The sequence below is a fragment of the Morone saxatilis genome, unplaced genomic scaffold (genome assembly GCF_004916995.1).
Source record: "Morone saxatilis isolate NCDOM2014 unplaced genomic scaffold, NCSU_SB_2.0 Contig16, whole genome shotgun sequence".
In the NCBI taxonomy this organism is placed as follows: domain Eukaryota; kingdom Metazoa; phylum Chordata; class Actinopteri; family Moronidae; genus Morone; species Morone saxatilis.
In genome coordinates, this window is record NW_023339718.1 from 23,539,305 (window position 1) to 23,558,306 (window position 19,002).

Consider the following 19,002-nt stretch of genomic DNA (forward strand, 5'->3'; position numbering starts at 1 on the left):
AGGGCTGAAAAAAAAAGAAGAAGACAGATTAACACACAGGAAGTAGGAAGTGTGATCTGCGATATCTCTACTTTGTGTGTGTGTGTGTGTGTGAGTGTGTATCAATGTGTGTGTGTATGTGCTCCAGTGGGGTGTGAAATAAAACACTGACCCATGCTATGAGTTAAGGACAATGTCTCTGAAACTACCTCGCAACTGGGACTTCAGCACCTTCAAGGCTGAGACAGCTCGGATAGGTAAGCTGGTCGCCGTGCTGCATTCAATGTCAGCAGTGTCAGCACTGTCACTCTTCACATTTTGGGCACTTTAAACTCATTGACAGTAAAATATGTTACAATTCCTAATTTTCCATGAAACCAGGGATGCTACAGAGTAAAAAATTTATCTCAATATAGCACCTTGTGCAATGTGGAGATCCAGTGCACCTTGTAAAATTTCCCTAGCTGCATGAATATTATTTTTGCATGTGAATTAATGGTGTATAGTATAATTATAAGTATAATTGATCAGATTGGTGAATTGATAATGGGTGTTTCATTATATAAAAAGATAAATCTGATAACTAGTGACAGATTCTGCAGTCTCTGGGATTTTCAGGCATGTTAGTGGCTGCTTGCTACGTGTTGAATATGACTAGAGTTGTTGTAGACCATTTTTTTTTAAACAAATCACTGTCATCTAATATAGAAATCATTATTATTTCAATATTAAAACATAGCTTGACATTTAAAACTTTAAAATGTGTTTCTTAAGTCACTCAAAAGTAACTCCCAGTGGCTGCAATAAGACAGTGACCAACCTACATCTGTGCGTGTGTGTGCGTGTGTGCGTGTGCATGTGTATGTGCAAAACTATGTGCAGTCATGTATTTTAAAGTAAAGCCATACAGCGGTCTAGACTTACTAATACCGTGCTTACCACCATGCTTTGCATAGGGTGGAATCAGTGCAATTACATGCCCTGTTTCCTCTCACGCTCAGATGGCACAACAGTTGCAACATTCACATGAAAAAGAGGTTTTCACACAAGCAGCGACTGGATAAATTCTCCACAGAACAGTCCTGCCATTGTTCATAGCACACATCAGTTTTGCTCAGTTCAGCTCTCTAATCATTTTTACAATCAGTGGTACTGGTTGTTCAGCACTGTGGAAGGAAGTTGCTGCCTGTAGTGCATTTATTTTATCTGCTTCATATTGACTGAATCATTATCATGCCCTTGCTTGTATGAAAGCATAACTTCCTGAAAGTTGGTGACCCCCTCATGATTCTTTTACTGTGAGATGTTTTGTGGATTATGACAGACTTTATACCCTGGAACTGGAGTGACGCAGGCTTTCAGCAGGAAACTGATGCAAGAGCTCAGTTTCTGCAAGAGCTGTATGTAACTGTGACTGTGCCCATATATATATGTACATGTGTGTGTACAGTCATACTGCACTTGTCCTTTTGTAAGATTTCAGTCAGTGTGTAGGAGTGAATGTTGATTTTACAGAGGACAAACAACCTGACCCTGACTCTTCCTGATGCAGTAAAATCAATCTGCTGTTTCATGCAGGATTACAGGAATAGTTTGACATTTTGTGAAATGATTTGCTTACTTGTCGAGAGTCAAATGAGAAGATCGATAACACTCTCAAGTCTGAGCCTGGCGATGACGGAAGGTAACAAAATCCACCTACTAGCAACTCTAAAGCTCACTAACACATTATATCTTGTTGGTTTAATCATCAAAAACACAACTCAACTCAACTCAACTCAACTTAATTTATATAGCACCTTTTACACAGACATGCAGCCAAAAGTGCTTCATATAGAAGTGTAAAAAAATGTTTTTATTATGAGAGGTTATGTGCTCTTATGATGTGTTAATTAGCTTATGAACTTTAGAGGTCTCACCTTATCAAGTAGTAAATGAGAAATTCTTTAATTCTTTAATTATTCTATACATTATATAAAAAGCCTCCATGCAATCAGAGGGGAACTCTAAATATCAATCTCCTCTGTATCAATCTTGATGTGAGTCAGATGTAAGTGTTGCACTTGACATAAACTGTTTTTGATTGTGGGCACTGAACACATCTTTGAGGTGCAGTGTAACGGTAGGTTCATCGCAAATTGAGGCCAGTTTAAAGGAGCTGTGTGTTTGTCGGCCATGGGTGTGGTGTGACAGCCTCTGTGTGTGGGCTCATGGTTCCTCAACAGCATTTTAACTTTCCACTAATCAAGGGAGGGTGATGTTATTGAAATTAGACCAAAGGATTGTCAAACCTCTAGGTGGAGATCTTCAAAGTGTCGCTGGCCCTCCGGCAATGATGTGGCAGCTTCCTGTTTACTGCAGTGTGGCCTTCTTCTTCTCTTCTCCTCTATCATCTTGCTTAACAGGACACAGTGAATTTAAGAACAACTGAGCAAGTGGGCTCAATCTCAATCCAGCTATCTCTGCAGTCCTACCACCCTGCTTGTTATTCAGCCCATCTCTATCTGACTCTGTCTTCTCTGGGCCACGTAGACCTCTGCTTCTGTTCTTTAGTCCCTCCATTAAACCATCACATTGTGGCCCCTAACAGGCACACAACTCTAAGGTTAACAACTGCCAGTCAAGGGTGACATTTTTCAAAAAATCAAAAATAGGATGTGTCGGTTTCAGTTCAACTTAACCCTACACAGAACTTAATCTGACCTTTCTAGCATATTGTTTGATGGTCTGTCTCTTGCAGACCACCGTGTTATTTGTGTAGAACAATCACAGCTGCATTCATGCATCTTCCACAGGAAACTGGTCAGCTCAGACCAGTAATTTCCTTTCACTCTAAAACTGTAAAGGTGAGGAACAAAAATAGGTTACAGTGAGGAGGCCCCTCAGCTTTGATAGGCTGATACATATTCATATAAAAAAAGAGGAAGTGCTGTGCTGCAGTTGAGTGCAGCGCTGATGTTTTGGTAACATTTCACAGCACCGGCTGTGAGACAGTATCTTAGCGACTGTTGCTCATGACAGTTTTACCAACTGCTTTCTCGTGGTGTCTGGCAGCACGATCAAAGAGTGTGATACCTGGAGAGGGAGGCCCTGGCCCGGGCTCACCGCGTTCCCCCAGGTCAATGGAGAGGCCACTGAAGGCTGGCTGGCTCAAGAAACAGCAGAGGTCCTTAGTCAAGAACTGGCAGCAGCGTTACTTTGTGCTAAGAGGAAGCACTCTGACCTACCACAAAGATGACAAGGAGACGACTGTCCAGGTGAGACATTGGGAATTCCGTTCTTTTTAGTCTTTCATAATGCTATTATTTTGATTTTGATGATGTATATTTGTCCTCCTTTTGTCATTTGTTAGCATAAACTGCATGTGCACATTATTTCAATAGCAGTTCACAGAAATGTCACATATTTCAAAATTAAAAGGCTGCAATAACTTTTTGAATTTGGCACATGTATACTTATATGTGAGGATATGACTGTCATCAAAATCATGTCTATGTCTCAATTACATATTGATGTCTTTCACATTTGGTGATGTTAAGTAATAAAAGCAAACCAGCATTTTCTTAAAAAACAACATTTAGTGATCTAAAGCTAATATTTTTAATATTAAATGTCAGATTAATTCTTGGGTTAATAAGAAGTGTGTCCTTTATCATTTCCAATCAACACCACAAACACTCACTTAGCTGTGTGGCTAACTGCACACTTCCTGTCAACAAAACAAGTGATGCTCAAAGCCTCACAAGAGAGGCCTCCTGCCATTGAAAGTCTTTTTTTATACTGTGTGTTTTCTGTTCATCTCTTTAACACTGAATGACCATCCAGCCAAGTATAGTCTTTGTTATCATGCTGTAGCTCTGTCTACAGTTTGTGGGACAAACAGAAGATTCACACAACTTCATCCTCCCTTTACATGTCGTTTGCAAACTTCGAAAAAAGACTGTTACACTCCATAAGTGACATTACTAGCTGGGATTTCAGAGGAGGCTACACATGTGCAGGGAGCGTAGTCAAATTTGCAGAGTATATTAATGTGTAAAATATCAAAAACAAACAGCATGTATAAAATGTGTCAGGGTCACTTTATGCTGCCAAGTTTGGCTTCTGTTTTGTTCTGTCCACTTCTCCTCTTACATTTCTCCCATCCTTTTGATTTACTTCCCGATTAGAACTGACCTGCAGTGAATGACACAGGAAGGGAGAGGAGCATTTATAAAAATGTGAAAAAAGAAATATATTCCCCATTCAGGGACACTTAACCACGGCAGGCATATGCCTGCCACATCATCTGGTTGATGGATAGACTTCAAAAGCTACAAAATTATTACTTAAGCAGGAACTCCAAAAGCCCAAGAGTCATTTCTACTTTTGGCTTTGGTTTTAAACAGAAAGAAACAAATTGGTGGAGATTGGTGTACTGTATGTGCTTTAAAGGTCTAGTGTGTAACACTTAGACGGATCTATTGACATGGAATATAATAAGATAAACCAAACACTGGCTGTAGATAGGGCCTTTTAGTCCTTTAAAGGTCCAGTGTTTAGGATTTTGTGTCATTTAGGGGTGAAGTTGCACTACTCAGCTACTGTAGAAACATGATAGTTCAATATAGTAAACTCCTGCGTTGTCTGTAGTTATAAAATGCTCATTCTAGGGTAACAAAACATGATAACTCAGTGATTATTTACCAATGAAATCATAGTTATGCATAATACATTCAACTTCTGCCAATAGATCCTCCTAAATGTTACACACTGGACCTTTAATGTAAACAGTGAACTCACATGAACATGAGTAGACCTTAAACCCAGTAATGACAGATCAGCAGTGAACACTTTCTTTTGTTTTTCTGTATGTTTCTGCAAAACCTCTTGTGATACAGTTTTGCTACATAAAAAAAAACTGTGCTACACATGCAGTGAAAATACATGCTGAGACCTTTACTACTTTAAAAAACTACTACTTACTAGTAAACTGTAAAGTGAACAGTTAATATTAATGGTAGAATATGGTGGTCTATGAATGAATAGTGTGCATAGAATGCATAGTGGTTGGTTTTTGACAGAATTCTGGTATGGACATTACACTAATTTTTTTTTTCCCATGTGTTTGTGCTCTTGTTTTTTGGTCTCCAGGGGGTCATCCAGCTGCGGTTCAGTAAAGTGAATGAACTCCCTCTGAGCTCAGATGACCCTGGGAAATACCTTTTTGAGATCATACCACGTAAGCATGGAACCGACCCTCTAAAAGAGAGCAAAACTGACTTTATGCATATTTATTCCAGCACGTAAAGATAGTTTTGGGTGTAACAGTGGTACATGGCCTCCCTTCATTGCCTTGTATCATCTTATTTATTCATCTTAATAACTTACAGGACAAACCTTTGTTAAACGTTTCCTGTATGTCATTGTTTTTAAGTCTCTTCCCAAACTGCGTTACATGTCCCTTTCTGTCTATCTGTTTAAGACAGCATAGTAGGAAGTGAAAAAATACCAAGAACTGATATGATATCGTAATCTACTTTGGAAATCTATATATAGATTTTACATTTTCTGACATGCGTATCTGTCCTACTAAAGGTTTTGCTTTACTAAGATTTTTTCCAACAATACCCATCATTTCACAGGTGTAACTGGAGACAGGGAGCGATGTCCATATGTGTTCATGGCAAACTCCCAGAGTGACATGGAGGAATGGGTCCGCACTCTGCGCAGAGTCATTGGAGTACCAACGAGTGGAGGTTCAGTAAAACCTTATATTGTTATGGAAACTGAGGTTATGTATGACACTGCAACTATCCCATTTGACCAGACTTTTCTAGAAATTAAAGGAACAGTTGTACATTTTGGGAAATACATTTATTTTCTTTCTCTCTTTAGAGATAGATGAGAAAATCAACACCACTGTCATGTCCGTATGCTAAATGTGTAGCTGGGGCCAGCAGCTGGTTATCTTAGCTTTGCATAAAGACTGGAAACAGCCAGGACAAGCTAGCCTGGCTCTGACGAAATGCTAAAAAAATCTGCCTCACCACAACATGTTGTTTTTTGTAGAGATTGAAGAAATTAGAAATAATGTTTCAATCAGTGAGCTTTAGAAGAGCTCGTAGTCGTTTTTTGTTTCCTTTGGACAGAGTCAGGACAGCTGTTTCCATTCTTTTTGCTAAGCTACTATAAGCTAACCAGTTGCTGGCTTGTGGCTTCATATTCAGTGTACAGACACAAGAGCGGTATCAGTCTTCTCATCTAACTCTCAGCAAGCAAAAAACTGCCGAACTATGCCTTTAAAGTTAATGAATAAAAACAGGCACCAGCCTACAGTATTTAGAAAGGCCATGTAAAAGACGGACCATAATAGTGTTTATTTGAATGTGCAAAAATTATTTCTGATAATACTGTTCGGACATTACTGGTCCAAGATCTCATGTCTTATCTCTCTGCAGTGTTTGGAAAGGGTCTGATGGACATAGTAACATATGAGCAACGGTTTGGGCCTCAAATGGTGCCAATCCTGGTACAGAAGTGTGTGGAGTTCATCAAAGAACATGGCCTGGATGAGGAGGGCATCTTTCGCCTCCCGGGTCAGGACAATGCTGTCAAACAGTTCAGAGATGCCTTTGATGCAGGAGAGAGGCCCTCCTTCCCCAGGTAATGCACTCATGGTACCCTCTGTACAGACTAGAGACCATGTGAACCAGAATCAGAACTAGTCATGAGTTCTGTATTGTCTACCTCAATATTACAGCAGTTGTTTAATGGAAACCCTTAACTGAACTGATTGATTGGTAGTAGTACTGGTTTTATGCATATGTATGTATATGGCATTTATGAAATAAGGTCATTCTGGTTATTGAAATACTGAGTATAAAGTGGTTAGAAAGTGGTTTATTCATCAACAGAGTCACACATCTCAAAAACCACTCAGGACCAAAACTGTCCTTGGAAATCATCATCTCTCTTTTAACCTGGTTGGTAAAAGTGTGAGCTTAAGAAAGTTGAACTGCTATATAAGGAGAAAAACAACCTCAATCAATCCACAGCATCAGCTTTTTTTCTGAGAAAGCAAGGAGAGATGAGAGAGATACAGAGTGGCTGATAGATTTCTGTCTGCTAAGAGCTGAAGGCGATACCACATCCTGTTCTTTGGCAGGCACACAGGAGGAAGCCTGTATTACTCAACATCACAAGGTCCTCTGACAGAGCACTGTTGATTAAAACATCCATTTAGCCTAATGTGTTTGTCTGTAATCCAGTGTGAGCACTTTCAAGGAGCAGCCAGAATGGGCTACAGGGAAATGCTTTATGTCATATTTCAGGCCAAAAATAAAACAAAGAATACAAGATGTACTGTTTTCCCCTTGAACTGAGTCCAAACTACAAAATTGAATCAAAGCCTGCTGTACTAGCTTCCAAAAGCCCAAAACGAGAACACCTAAATCCTAGAGGACATTGTAAAAAAGATGTTTATACTATATCCCAACATGTAAATGGGTCCAGTAAAATATTTACAAAGATGAAAAAACTCTGATGAAGCTCTATGCTCAGAGTAAACACCACAGCACACAGTCAATAAGTGTAGAATACAGTGAACATATTTTATTAGATTTAGGTCAGGTCAAAGGCTTCCATACACAGCATGTATGAGCAAAGTGCATATCTATGATGTAGTGTGCAGGCTCCAGTTTTTGTAAAATACATGCTAACTCATGCAGCTAACACTGGCTCCATTTACTGGCAAAACTATACACTGGTCTTACACTGGTCTTCTGTGCGTCTAATTGTTAAATGCCATTTAAACTGTAAGTCGATGTCGTTCATTGGATGATATATGTCATTGCTGCAGTGACACAGATGTCCACACGGTGGCATCACTGCTCAAGCTGTACCTGCGCGAGCTTCCTGAGCCTGTGGTGCCCTGGACTCAGTACCAAGACTTTTTGGACTGCACTAACCTACTGGACTCCAGCAGCTCGGCGGTATGCTTTATTTTATTTTAAAAAACTACAATATGTCTGTCATCTGAGTGTATTTGTACTCGAAGGAGAGCTTTTGTGATATTTTGAGTGTGTCCTATAACCTCTCACTCATGTGTCCTCTCAGGGTTGGGAAATGTTGGAGAAACAAATCACTCTTCTCCCCAAAATGAACTACAACCTTCTCAGTTATGTCTGCCGGTGAGTAGAAGCAGGAGCACAAAGCATTATGGGACATTCCAGAGAAAAACCTTGGTGGTTAGAGAGAAGATTTCCATAATTGGAAAGATACTTGCTAACGTGTCCTTGAGCAAGACATCAACCTGATCTCACAAACCCTTCTGCTTCAGTAAAATGCTGTTCAGAGATCAGTTTGAGCTGTTTGCTGATTGTGTCTTTTCGTTTCCCAGGTTTTTATTTGAGGTGCAGCTGCACTCCAAGGTGAATAAGATGAACGTGGAGAACCTAGCAACAGTGATGGGCATCAACCTGCTCAAACCTCAGATAGAAGACCCCATCTCGGTGATGAAGGGTAAGAACCCATCATTGATGTGTCCTGAACCAAGATGTAGACACATCTGTGTTTTCCTATTACCTTTTAATGCAGCCATGAAAACTGTATTGTTCACAATCTGGAAATCGCCCTGAATCCAAATGATAGCATTTTTATTAGGCAGTGAAAATGACATGTGGCAATAATATGTGAAATAAAACAGCCTTTTACAGTTGTGTCTTTTTTCGATACACTGATGAACTTACATAAACTTTCTATTTCAATAATGCTGGCACTACTACTGACATACCGTATTTATGTCAGAGTGTATGTATCTGAGCTATACAAAATAACAGCAAAAGTAAAAAACTATTTCTGCTCAAGTAAATTTTCAGAAGACTGAAGATAGTGAATCAAGAATATACACAAGAACCTGCAGATAAGGCATTTTGATCATAATCGTTTCACATTTGTGTTTGTTTTTCTTCGCAGCGACTCCTCAGATCCAGAAGCTGATGACAGTGATGATCAGACAGCATGAGACTCTGTTTCCCCTCTCCAAAGACGTGCTTCCCTCCCCTCCCTCAAAGAAGGCCGAAAGCCAGAAGAACGCTCCCCGAAGCTTTGTGGGCTGGGAGTCTGCAGAGGTAAGAGCAGCTGACCACACACTGAGCCGCTGTCATATTTAATGTCCGTTATGTAGGGTAAAACTAGAACATATCCTAAAAGGCCAATGGGGAAAAGAACACATACCAGAATATCCCAAACAATGTGTTAGTAGGAAGAAGTTGCCACGTGTTCAACGTGAAAGTTGGCTGTATTACGAACGCTGCTAATTCCATCGGCTGCGTTGATTCGTTGACCCCCACAGTCAGACACAGTTGGTAAATTTGGTAATAAAGTGTTCAAAACATTGAACAGTTTTAACAGTGGCTAGAAGACAGAGGTGGCAAAAATGAACTTATTGACTTCCTTGCTGATTGATACCACTCTCATGTTTGTATAGTAAATATGTAGCTGGACCCGGCAAACCGTTATCTTAGCTTAGCATAAAGACTAGAAATGGGGGAAACAGCTAGCCTGGCTCACTCATTTACACAGTCTCTCTACACTTTGGTTTTTATATGGATGAATGTATTAATAGTGAGCTTTAAAGGTGCTGGCAGCAGATTGTGTTACTTTTGGACAGAGCTAGGCTAGCTGTTTCCCCCGTTTCTGGTCTCTAAGCTAAGCTAGCTGTTTGTAGTTTGATATTAAATGGACAGATCTGCAACTTCACCACTAAATCCTACACACTGGTCCTCAAAATTCTAATATTTTGGTACTTTTGTGCCTGTTTTGTAGGTAATACTCAACATCTCTGAAAAACACAGCTTTCCGTTTACTGATAGATTAAGTGAAAGGTTTTCTGATGCATTTTTTCTAGCATTAGCTCGCCAACCCATGGTTGGTTGAGAATTCAGGTCCTAAAACCCACTGATTATTTATGTTATAGCTAAATATTTACCAGTAATATAAATTGTATCATAGTATAATATATATATAGCATGTATATAGCAATATACATATAGCATATATTAATCTTCAGTTATGTGTTTGTCTCAGATGGGTGATGCATCTCTGTCGGAGTCTCCGGAAGAGGAGGAGGACATTGACAGTCCAGGTCCAGACAGAGGAAACTGCAACCCCCAAAACACACTTCCGGAGTCTCAGTCACCCTCCACAGAAGACTGGGTTGGAAGTCCCCGCAAACGCACTCAGACCCTGCCCGCCTTCAACTGCCCCCTAACGGGGATGGCAGCCAAGGCCGATGCCCTCAACCGGTGGAGTCGCATCCAGGAGAGCACGGAGGAGAAGAGCGGGACATTGTCGGAGGATATTTTTAAGATCCTGGACCTCCGGAGTTCAGGGTCATTGTTCGGAGGGTCTCAGATCAGTAACAAGGAGGGAGAGGATAGATTAACAGCCAGGAGAGGAAGTGACAACACAGGTTCTTCTAGTGCTGCCTCCCAAAAACCTAACAATGATTCCCAGCCTGCTCCGGTGCTGTCACATCAGAAGAGTGCAGGGAACCTGACAGTGAGCGGTTCAGTTCAGCAGGTCAACAGCAGGTCTGAGCAGACGAAAGACAGCCAGCAGCTTGTAGACCGCTGGAGCAGGTGAGGAATCACATGGAGACAAACACCAGACAGACCCCTCACTAACACCTACATGTGGTACACACTTTTTAGTTTAAACTATTGTCGCTTGACCTCCTTGAGGTATTCAGTGTATCTCAAGGATTTTGAAAGGTTTTTGTAATTGTAAGGGTTATAGAACACTTGTAAATCACCAAGATTGTTGTGAAAAACTACAGCTAATTTTGTTTCATATTCAGCCAGCATGTCAACATGCCAGTGAGCTAATAGGTTGATTGGTTTGTTCCAAGTGCAGTATTTCTTGTTTTGGGAATATTGTAGAAATGAGAGTCACTATCTTGACAGACTAAAGTAGCCCATTGGTCTAGAATAAAAAAGTGACAGATAATTCCAGGAAGCAATTACAACAAGCTGATTTATATGGAAACCGATTTAGTAATCTCTCTTTTTTTTCATTTTTACATAAAATGTTATTTTATGAAATCAATTGATTATTATAATACCTAATAATTATAAATGACAAAGTGCTGACATATTTTTGGACTGGATTCATTTGTTTTGCAATGATGGACATCGTTTTCAGAACATACCAAGTTGCTTTTTGGACTTTTTTTTCTTTTTCTGAACCCTTTGTGTCTCTCAATGTCTTCAGTCTGCAGCAGGAGAACAAGGAGCTGAAGGCCACAGTGGCAGAGCTCCAGTCTGCTCTGGAGAAAGATCGCCGCCGTGTGGCCGCTCTGGAGATCTGCCTGAGAAATGCTGAGCGCAGCCGAGACGAGGCCCAGAAACGCAATGAGGAGCTGCAAAGAGACATTCAGCAGTTCCTTACCAGACAGCCACAAGCTCCCACCTAAAAGTAATTTTAAGACTCACTAGTATATGGACATTTACTTTGTTAATCTCAACAGAGCTAATTTAACATGAACTGTTGTGGAAAATACTGTCGTCCTCCAGTGGGATGCTGGATTGTTTCCATTTGAGCCCTGTTTGGTCCTCAAGATAAATTATTGGCTCATTTGTTTGTGCCTGTGAGGAAAGTCTGTTAAGAAGAGATCTAAATAGGCTTTAACATCACTTTTTCCATTAAAGACTTTAAACACAAGTTTGTTCCTCTCTACTGCAGGAGTCATGTCACTGTATATGAACTGCCCTGATCCAGCTGTTACACAGGATGTACTGGAAAAGACCAGGTCAACTGGACTGAATAGTGTTAATGATGGACAGAACAAATACTATGTGTCATATATGGAGTAAATAGTCTTACTTGATGTTTCATTTCAGTAGTAAATTAATAAAATTAATAAATTTAAGTCTTTTTGTTGATGCATGGAATAATCTTACACAACATATTTATTATACCAACACATCAGTATACTTTTTTCTACTTCATTGCTGAAAAACAGTGATGAAAGCCTTCCAGATACATATAAACTGATTACATATGAAGCATGGTGGGTGAGATAATGGAAGATAAGGCATAAAGAGGCAATGACTTAGAGGCACCAGGTAGGTCACCTCATAGAGCATGTGTCCCATTTTTCCTTCCAGCCCGTGGCCCTTTGGCCTCTCTCTCCCGTTTTCCTGTCTTTCTTTCAGCTGTCCTTTTCAAATAAAGGCAGAAATCCCCCAAAAATTAACAACTCTATAGCCATGCAGCTCTAACATATACTCACACTGAGCACGCTAATATTCTGATGTTTAACAAGTATAATGTTAACCATCTTAATTTAAAGTGCTCGGATTAGTGATAGAGCGATCAACCGGGCTGATTATCTGGCATTTTCAGATAATGAGCTTTAATAAAAAAAGAGGCAAATCTAATCTAAAATCGTTACTGGCTAGTGTTAAATATATATTATTTTGTATAATGTATAGAATAATGCAGCTGATTAATGATGCTTCTCACATACTGTACCCCGTCCTCTAAACACCAGTCACATTCTGAAATCTACATCCAATGTATTTTTCTATTTAATTCATTAATAAAAATTCAAGCCATATTGATCAACCACTAGTTTGCATGCCAACATTTAACAAAAAGCGGCCAGAAACACGACTCCAAATGAATGCTAACATTGCTCTGTGTCTGCTGTATGTCTAACAGGCAATTTTACATCTGTTATATTGACTTATGGTGATAATATGTCAGTGTTGTTCCACTGCAATCATTTAAAGGCTTAGTGTGTAGGATTTAGTGGCATCTAGTGGTGAGGTTGCAGATTGCAATCAACTGAATACCCCTTCCCTCACCCTCCACCTTCAAGCATAGAGGAGAAACTACGGTGGCCATGAAACGCCCTATCTAGAGCCAGTGTTTAGTTTGTCGGTTCTGGGCTACTGTAGAAACAAGGTGGTTTAACATGGCAGACTCTGTGGAAGAGGACCCACTCCCTTTGTAGATAAAAATAGCTTATTCTAAGGTAACAAAAACACAATGATTAATATTTCAGGTGATCTGGGACTGCATTAGTTTTCAATACCTTTTTCATCTTAAACATCGCAGATGTAAATCATAAAATTCAGATGTTGGATATCAGCACAAAATGTTGTCTGTTAGAACGCTCGGTCTAAAAATAGAAACTCTGGCCATAAATCAACATCTGTTACACAATGAGGTCCATAATAGAGACCATATGGATGGGACTAACCGACTGTGTAAATGTGTGTTGTGTGCAAAAGAACACTGCCATTATCAAGCCTTCTTTCTGCCATCAGGAAGATGTGATAGTCTGTTGCGGCAGCAGTTTAACAGTGAGAGATAACAGCACGTCTGTCAACTGTCAGCCTGGCAGATGAGGCAGGAAAAGCTCATTCTTTCCCATCTCTGTGACGCACCACAATCAGGAGTGTATCTGCAGGTCAGACAAAGAAGCTCAGGAATGAAGGACAGTTATGTAGTGGAATGACTGTTCAGGTGACAAATGAAATAGTTGCAAATCTGTTCTCTTAAGCCAACGTGAGTCATTATTAATCTCATCAGAAGAAAGAGTTTCTTGACCCCAGTCTGCTTCACCATGTACAGTATATCCATACATTTAGTGATGACTTGTTGGACGGTGGAAGTTTTTCCGTCACGAGTCACTCAGTTTCCATCACATTAGACTGTCTCGGTTGCTCTATCACTAATCCAAAGGAATGTCTCTAAAATGCTGCGTCAGGACACTCATGAAACTTTGAGAATGTGCCTCATCTATTCTTGCGTTGAATACCCTTGCTCTTGCATTTTTCTAGGAGCCTCTTTTGCTCAGATAACGTATTTCAGACAGTGTCCACTTACCCAGAGGAGGAATCACACACAGAACATTTCACCAAGCACAGCAGGGGCATGATTGTAACTAAATAATATTAAATAAACATGAAGGATTATTTTGTACTACTGTGTTGACCTCCTGAGCAACTTGAAATGTTCTTGAGAGTCAGCTCGGTATCTTTCATCCTCGATCATTAAGGCCTCACACCTCATTGCATTTCAATTTCATTTGGACAAGTGTTGTCTAATAGATATATCCTGTTACATTCGACGGTATCAACAGACCCTTGGTGTATTTTGTCAAAAAGAAATGGTCAATGGAGCCTAGACAGCAGCTTGCAGAACTCCACCATTTACAGAGCAAATAAACAAATGAAGAATATCAACCCTGGAGCACCCACCCAAACAAAATAGCACTTCCACAAGGAAGAGGCTACAGGACAGTGTTTACAAAATCCTCATTAAGGAAGTTGTGAGATAACACACGCTCATGTGCATCACACAAAGTTGAAGGCACGCACGCACACACACACACCAGCAAAGAGACCATAAGCACTGAGCAATGCAGAGCCCACCATATCATAGATAAGAGACAGAAAGAAAGAACTGGGCAGAAGAGAGCAGAGCACAGAGAGAGACTGACAGAGGAGAGGACACAACAGAGATGACTCAGACGGACAAAGTCAAGCCTTGGCCACCCTGTCACCGGAACTGCAGCCCTGTCGCAAAGGACATCAAAAGGTGTGCATGAGAATAAATGCTGTGAGATCTGGAAGAGAGCAGCAGGAATACACACTCCTGCAGAGAGGCTCACACTGGTCAGTGCAAGGGTCAGCAACACTACTGTCTACTGCCAGGGAACCAGAACTTTCCATAGCCTGCAGATGAACTGACCACAATTTAAATTAACGTTTGGATTAAGGCATTCAGGGATTACAATTTTTTTTTTTTTTACTGTTGCAAAAGCCAATCCATAGATAATCCCAGAGGGCATAATAGAAAGCTGCAGATTGTCTTTCCTATGGCGTGCATTTGGATCTCTCAACTAAGAATCATCTGCAGCTCCAAGACTTGGCTCTTGCTGTTTTCCATCCTGCTGCTCCAGGGGCCTCTATGTGGACAGAGCAGCCCGATCTCCAGCACCCATCAGAGGCATCGCCCTGCTCCGGGGCTGGGAGATGGGCATGGAGGTGTGGTGGATCCGTCATTGCTGGAGCAGGGCAACAACATGGACATGCAGAGCCTGCTGGAAAGCCTGAAGGAACAGTTTCTGCGGACTTTCAACCTCTCAGGCTTGGGTCCTCCTGCCCTGCCTCCTGGAAGCATTCGAGAAGAGCCTCCTGAGTACATGATGGAGCTCTACAACCGTTTTGCTAATGACCGCACTGCCATGCCCACTGCCAACATCATCCGCAGCTTCAAAAATGAAGGTAAAGATCCTCTGCTCCATATGATGATGATGCCCCTGTTGATCAAATAGATTGATTAAAAATTAGAACTTTTTCCTTCTTAGTTGCTGCCATGTTTACATTTTTCATTGAATGATTAATTACTCATCACTCACTGGTCTGCAAGGTCAAAGACTTTAAGTAGTGAAACTGGGAGCAAGGATCTTCATGTATATATGTACTGGTTTTATGTAGACTAGCTTCAAGTATGTACGACCAAATATTTTGTCCAAATCCAAGCCTTAGTCATGACCCTTCTTTTTTTCTAACTGCAACAGCTTGTAATTAAATTAAGATAATAGTTAAATACATCCAAATTAGGAATGAAATTGAGGATCAAATTCTTTATACAGTTTGGTCAAGATAGCATTAGTATTTGTTGCAGAACTCAGCTCAAAACCTCATTAAAAAGACTACACAAAATGTATATTAATGTTTATTTCTCTTTTCCAGATTCATCTCCCAGTGTTGTGGGTGTTGGAGGAGTGAGGCGTCACCCACTCCTATTCAATGTGTCAGTCCCACATCATGAACGTATCACAGCAGCCGAGCTTCGCCTCTACACCCTTGTCCAGATTGACCGTCATCTCTATGCTGGTGTCGACCGTAAAGTCACTATCTACGAACTGGAATTGCATGACAGAGACAACAACATGACTGATGAGAACACCATGAGAGGCGATGGATTCATAGAGGAAGGAGAGCGGATAGAGCTGGTGGAGTTGGCTTCACGCCAGGTCTACGGCACAGATAACGGCTGGGAGGCCTTTGACCTCACTGCTGCTGTTCAACGCTGGCGCAAATCTGACCATGGCACTACGCACCAGCTGGAAGTGCACATTGCCAGCATGGGTAATGAAGATACTGTTCAAGGTATGACAGGGGACAACAAAGACAGGGATCCACCTGAAGGGGACATGAAGATTGACACCAGCCCTGAGGAAAAACACAAACCTCTGCTGATTGTTTTCTCTGATGACCAAAGTAGTGATCACCGTGATGACAAGCGTGAGCTGAACGAGATGATTGACCACGAAACCTCTAACATGGTTCTCCAGAACGACTTGGGGACAGGTCTGAATGGGCTGTGGGGGGAGCTGGGGAGGGACAGGGATGGAGGAGATGAAGAAGTTGAGCCAGATGAAGAGGACCTCATCCAAATGCGCTCCAATCTGATCTATGACACTGCATCTCGCATCCGTCGCAATGCCAAGGGAAACCACTGCAAGAAACAATCTCTGTATGTAGAGTTCAAAGACATTGGATGGGACAGTTGGATCCTTGCGCCACCTGGTTATGATGCCTTTGAGTGCAGTGGCATTTGTTCTTTCCCACTGACGAAACATGTCACACCCACAAAGCATGCCATTGTCCAGACATTGGTCAACATCAACAGTCCTCAGAAGGCGGCACGAGCTTGTTGCGTGCCCACCAAGCTGGACCCTATCTCCCTGCTGTATCTGGATGACACAGGCGTGGTCACCTACAAGTACAAGTTTGAAGGCATGGTGGTGGCTGAGTGTGGCTGCAGATAGTCCATGCTTAGCTATAGAACTAACGATGAAACCGGAGATAAGCCAAAAGTGTCTTCAACAAAAGGACAATTGTTGGCATCTCTGTAAGGGGACTCTGTGAGATTGGACTTTCACTATTCATGAAACTGAATGAAATGAAAGAATGACTGTCTTGTTTTAAACTACAAAACAGAAACAAGTGCTTTATCATACATGGCCAAAGGCATGAATATCCATTGACATCAGTCAAACAGTAGAGAGACAGTGTGCCGGAGATTTACAGTCAATATGGTGCCCAAAGTGAGACACAAGATTTCCCAAGGGGCCGAACCGAGCACATCGTACAGTGTGTATGGCCTGGTGGGAACTAGTGGACCAGTTATCCCCTTCCTCTCCACTTATCTCTGGCCTCCCCACTTGATGCAAACACTAATCAGCACTTCATGTGTCCTGGCGCAGTGAAATGACCTCCCTGAGGCAACCTGACAAGACATGAACTCTCCAGGCCGATCTCCTGCCTCCTGCAGCCTCCTGATACTAAGGCGCTGTGCAGGAGTCCTAGTGGCAGGGTTATCTATCCAAACCCTGTTTCCCACTTCACATGCTTCTTTTCCACTCCCCCGAGCTACAGCGATAGCAAGGTGTGGGTGTTTGAGAAACATGTATGCCACCACTTGCGCTTGGAGAACTGGACGCCATTCCGGGGAACTTTTGAGGTGGTGGGAAAGGGCAGTGGGACAAGACCAGGGGGCAGGGGTTGTCCACATTCCTAGGCAACAAACAATCTTAACTGGCTCAACTCATTGACCTTGCACCATGTGCCCACAATATATCTCTGACTCCTCAGTCACTTTTATGGTCAAAATGGCCTTCTGGGACATTTATTATATGTATATGGCCAAAATCAAGAGTTGAAAAAGGTTGCATTTGCTTTCGAATATCAAAAGGAAATACAGTTACAGTTTTAAAATGAAACCCTTTTGATACCTCTGCTGCTTGTGTCAAAATAAAGACTATTTATTGTTCTAATTTATTAATTTTTACAACTGAGTAGATAACTAAATATGTACATTTGTAAGTTACTTAGTGTAGAGCAGGTTTTGTATCAGTGCATTTGCAGCACAAAATGAATTTTGTTGGGAAATGGTTTGGAAAAATGGTAACAATTTCTAAAACAATAAAGATCAATTACTTAACAAATCCTAAATGAAAAGACTCCTTAACTATGAATGAATTACTGAAGAAGGTTTACACACCATGTTATTCAAAATGTCCTTATGAGCTCATATCAAGATGAATGTAAATATTTGGAGCTAGAATGCCACACTGATCCATTTTTCACATTGCAATGATCAATCAAAGCATCTTGATCTATCAACTTAACTTTCCATTATTTTAGAAAGAAGCTACTAGAGCAGTCATACAATACATTGCTGACAGTCCAACAGTATCAGCTCACAGGCCATAGTTCATACATGACACACAAACAAAGAACCATGGGAAACTGAGCGGAAGACCCGCTAATGAACAAAATGGATGGCCTGTTGCTCACACTGACAGCTAGCAGATGCAATCAGTTGTGATGGAAAACCTGTTGGTGAAAAGAAAATGTGAACAAAAAAAACAAACAAAGATCTGGACTCCAGTATCTCCTTCTTTTCACACTAAATTGTCTATGAATGTTAGACCAGATTGCAAGAGCATTGTGTTATTCATGTACCAACGCATACACAAGATAAATAAAGGATACAGATCAGATTCATGCTCGGAAATGTGTAAAACTTTTTATTATTTATTTGTTGTTAAGAATGTGTGTCACACATAATGTTTTATGAAAGGTGAGACGTCTGTGCTGTTTGGGTAAATCTGATCGCTAGCAGCAGAATTGAGGTCAACGATGAAAATCAAAGACAGACAAGACGCACAATGAGATATGGATAGGAAGTAGAGATCTAGAAGAAAACATGATATCATATTGGAGATAGTGAGCTAATACTCATGCCAGGCTGCTTTACTAACCGGTTAAAGATACAGTTTGATCTATTGAAAAAATACACTCCTTTACTTTCTTCACTGAATTTGATTGTGTGTAAGGCTACAGCCTGAGTCAACAGTTAGCTTAGCTTAGCATTAAGACTAAAAAAGGCTGCCTACTGGCACATCTTGTGTGATGAATCCATACAAAATAATTCAGCTAACAAACAAGAAAA

At 40.9% G+C, this 19,002-nt stretch overlaps 2 protein-coding genes across 3 annotated transcripts; both read left to right on the forward strand.

Moving 5' to 3' along the window:
* The first annotated feature begins 172 nt into the window (after positions 1-172).
* arhgap25 (Rho GTPase activating protein 25) lies at positions 173-11,890 on the forward strand. Of its 2 annotated transcripts, XM_035659072.1 has the most exons (12): positions 173-236; positions 3,034-3,236; positions 5,113-5,200; positions 5,604-5,717; positions 6,420-6,624; positions 7,820-7,952; positions 8,077-8,150; positions 8,360-8,481; positions 8,935-9,089; positions 10,048-10,601; positions 11,233-11,436; positions 11,704-11,890. In XM_035659072.1, the coding sequence occupies exons 1-11, from the start codon at positions 173-175 to the stop codon at positions 11,432-11,434; spliced, it is 1,914 nt and encodes a 637-aa protein (XP_035514965.1). In that variant the 3' UTR covers positions 11,435-11,436; positions 11,704-11,890. The 2 variants fall into 2 exon arrangements, with proteins under 2 accessions (XP_035514965.1, XP_035514963.1); XM_035659070.1 differs by having other exon boundaries at positions 11,233-11,890.
* Positions 11,891-14,851: 2,961 nt separating this feature from the next.
* Positions 14,852-16,813, forward strand: bmp10 (bone morphogenetic protein 10). Its single transcript, XM_035659073.1, has 2 exons — positions 14,852-15,260; positions 15,732-16,813. Exons 1-2 carry the CDS (start codon positions 14,852-14,854, stop codon positions 16,811-16,813), a joined length of 1,491 nt encoding a protein of 496 aa, XP_035514966.1.
* The last annotated feature ends 2,189 nt before the right edge of the window (positions 16,814-19,002 follow it).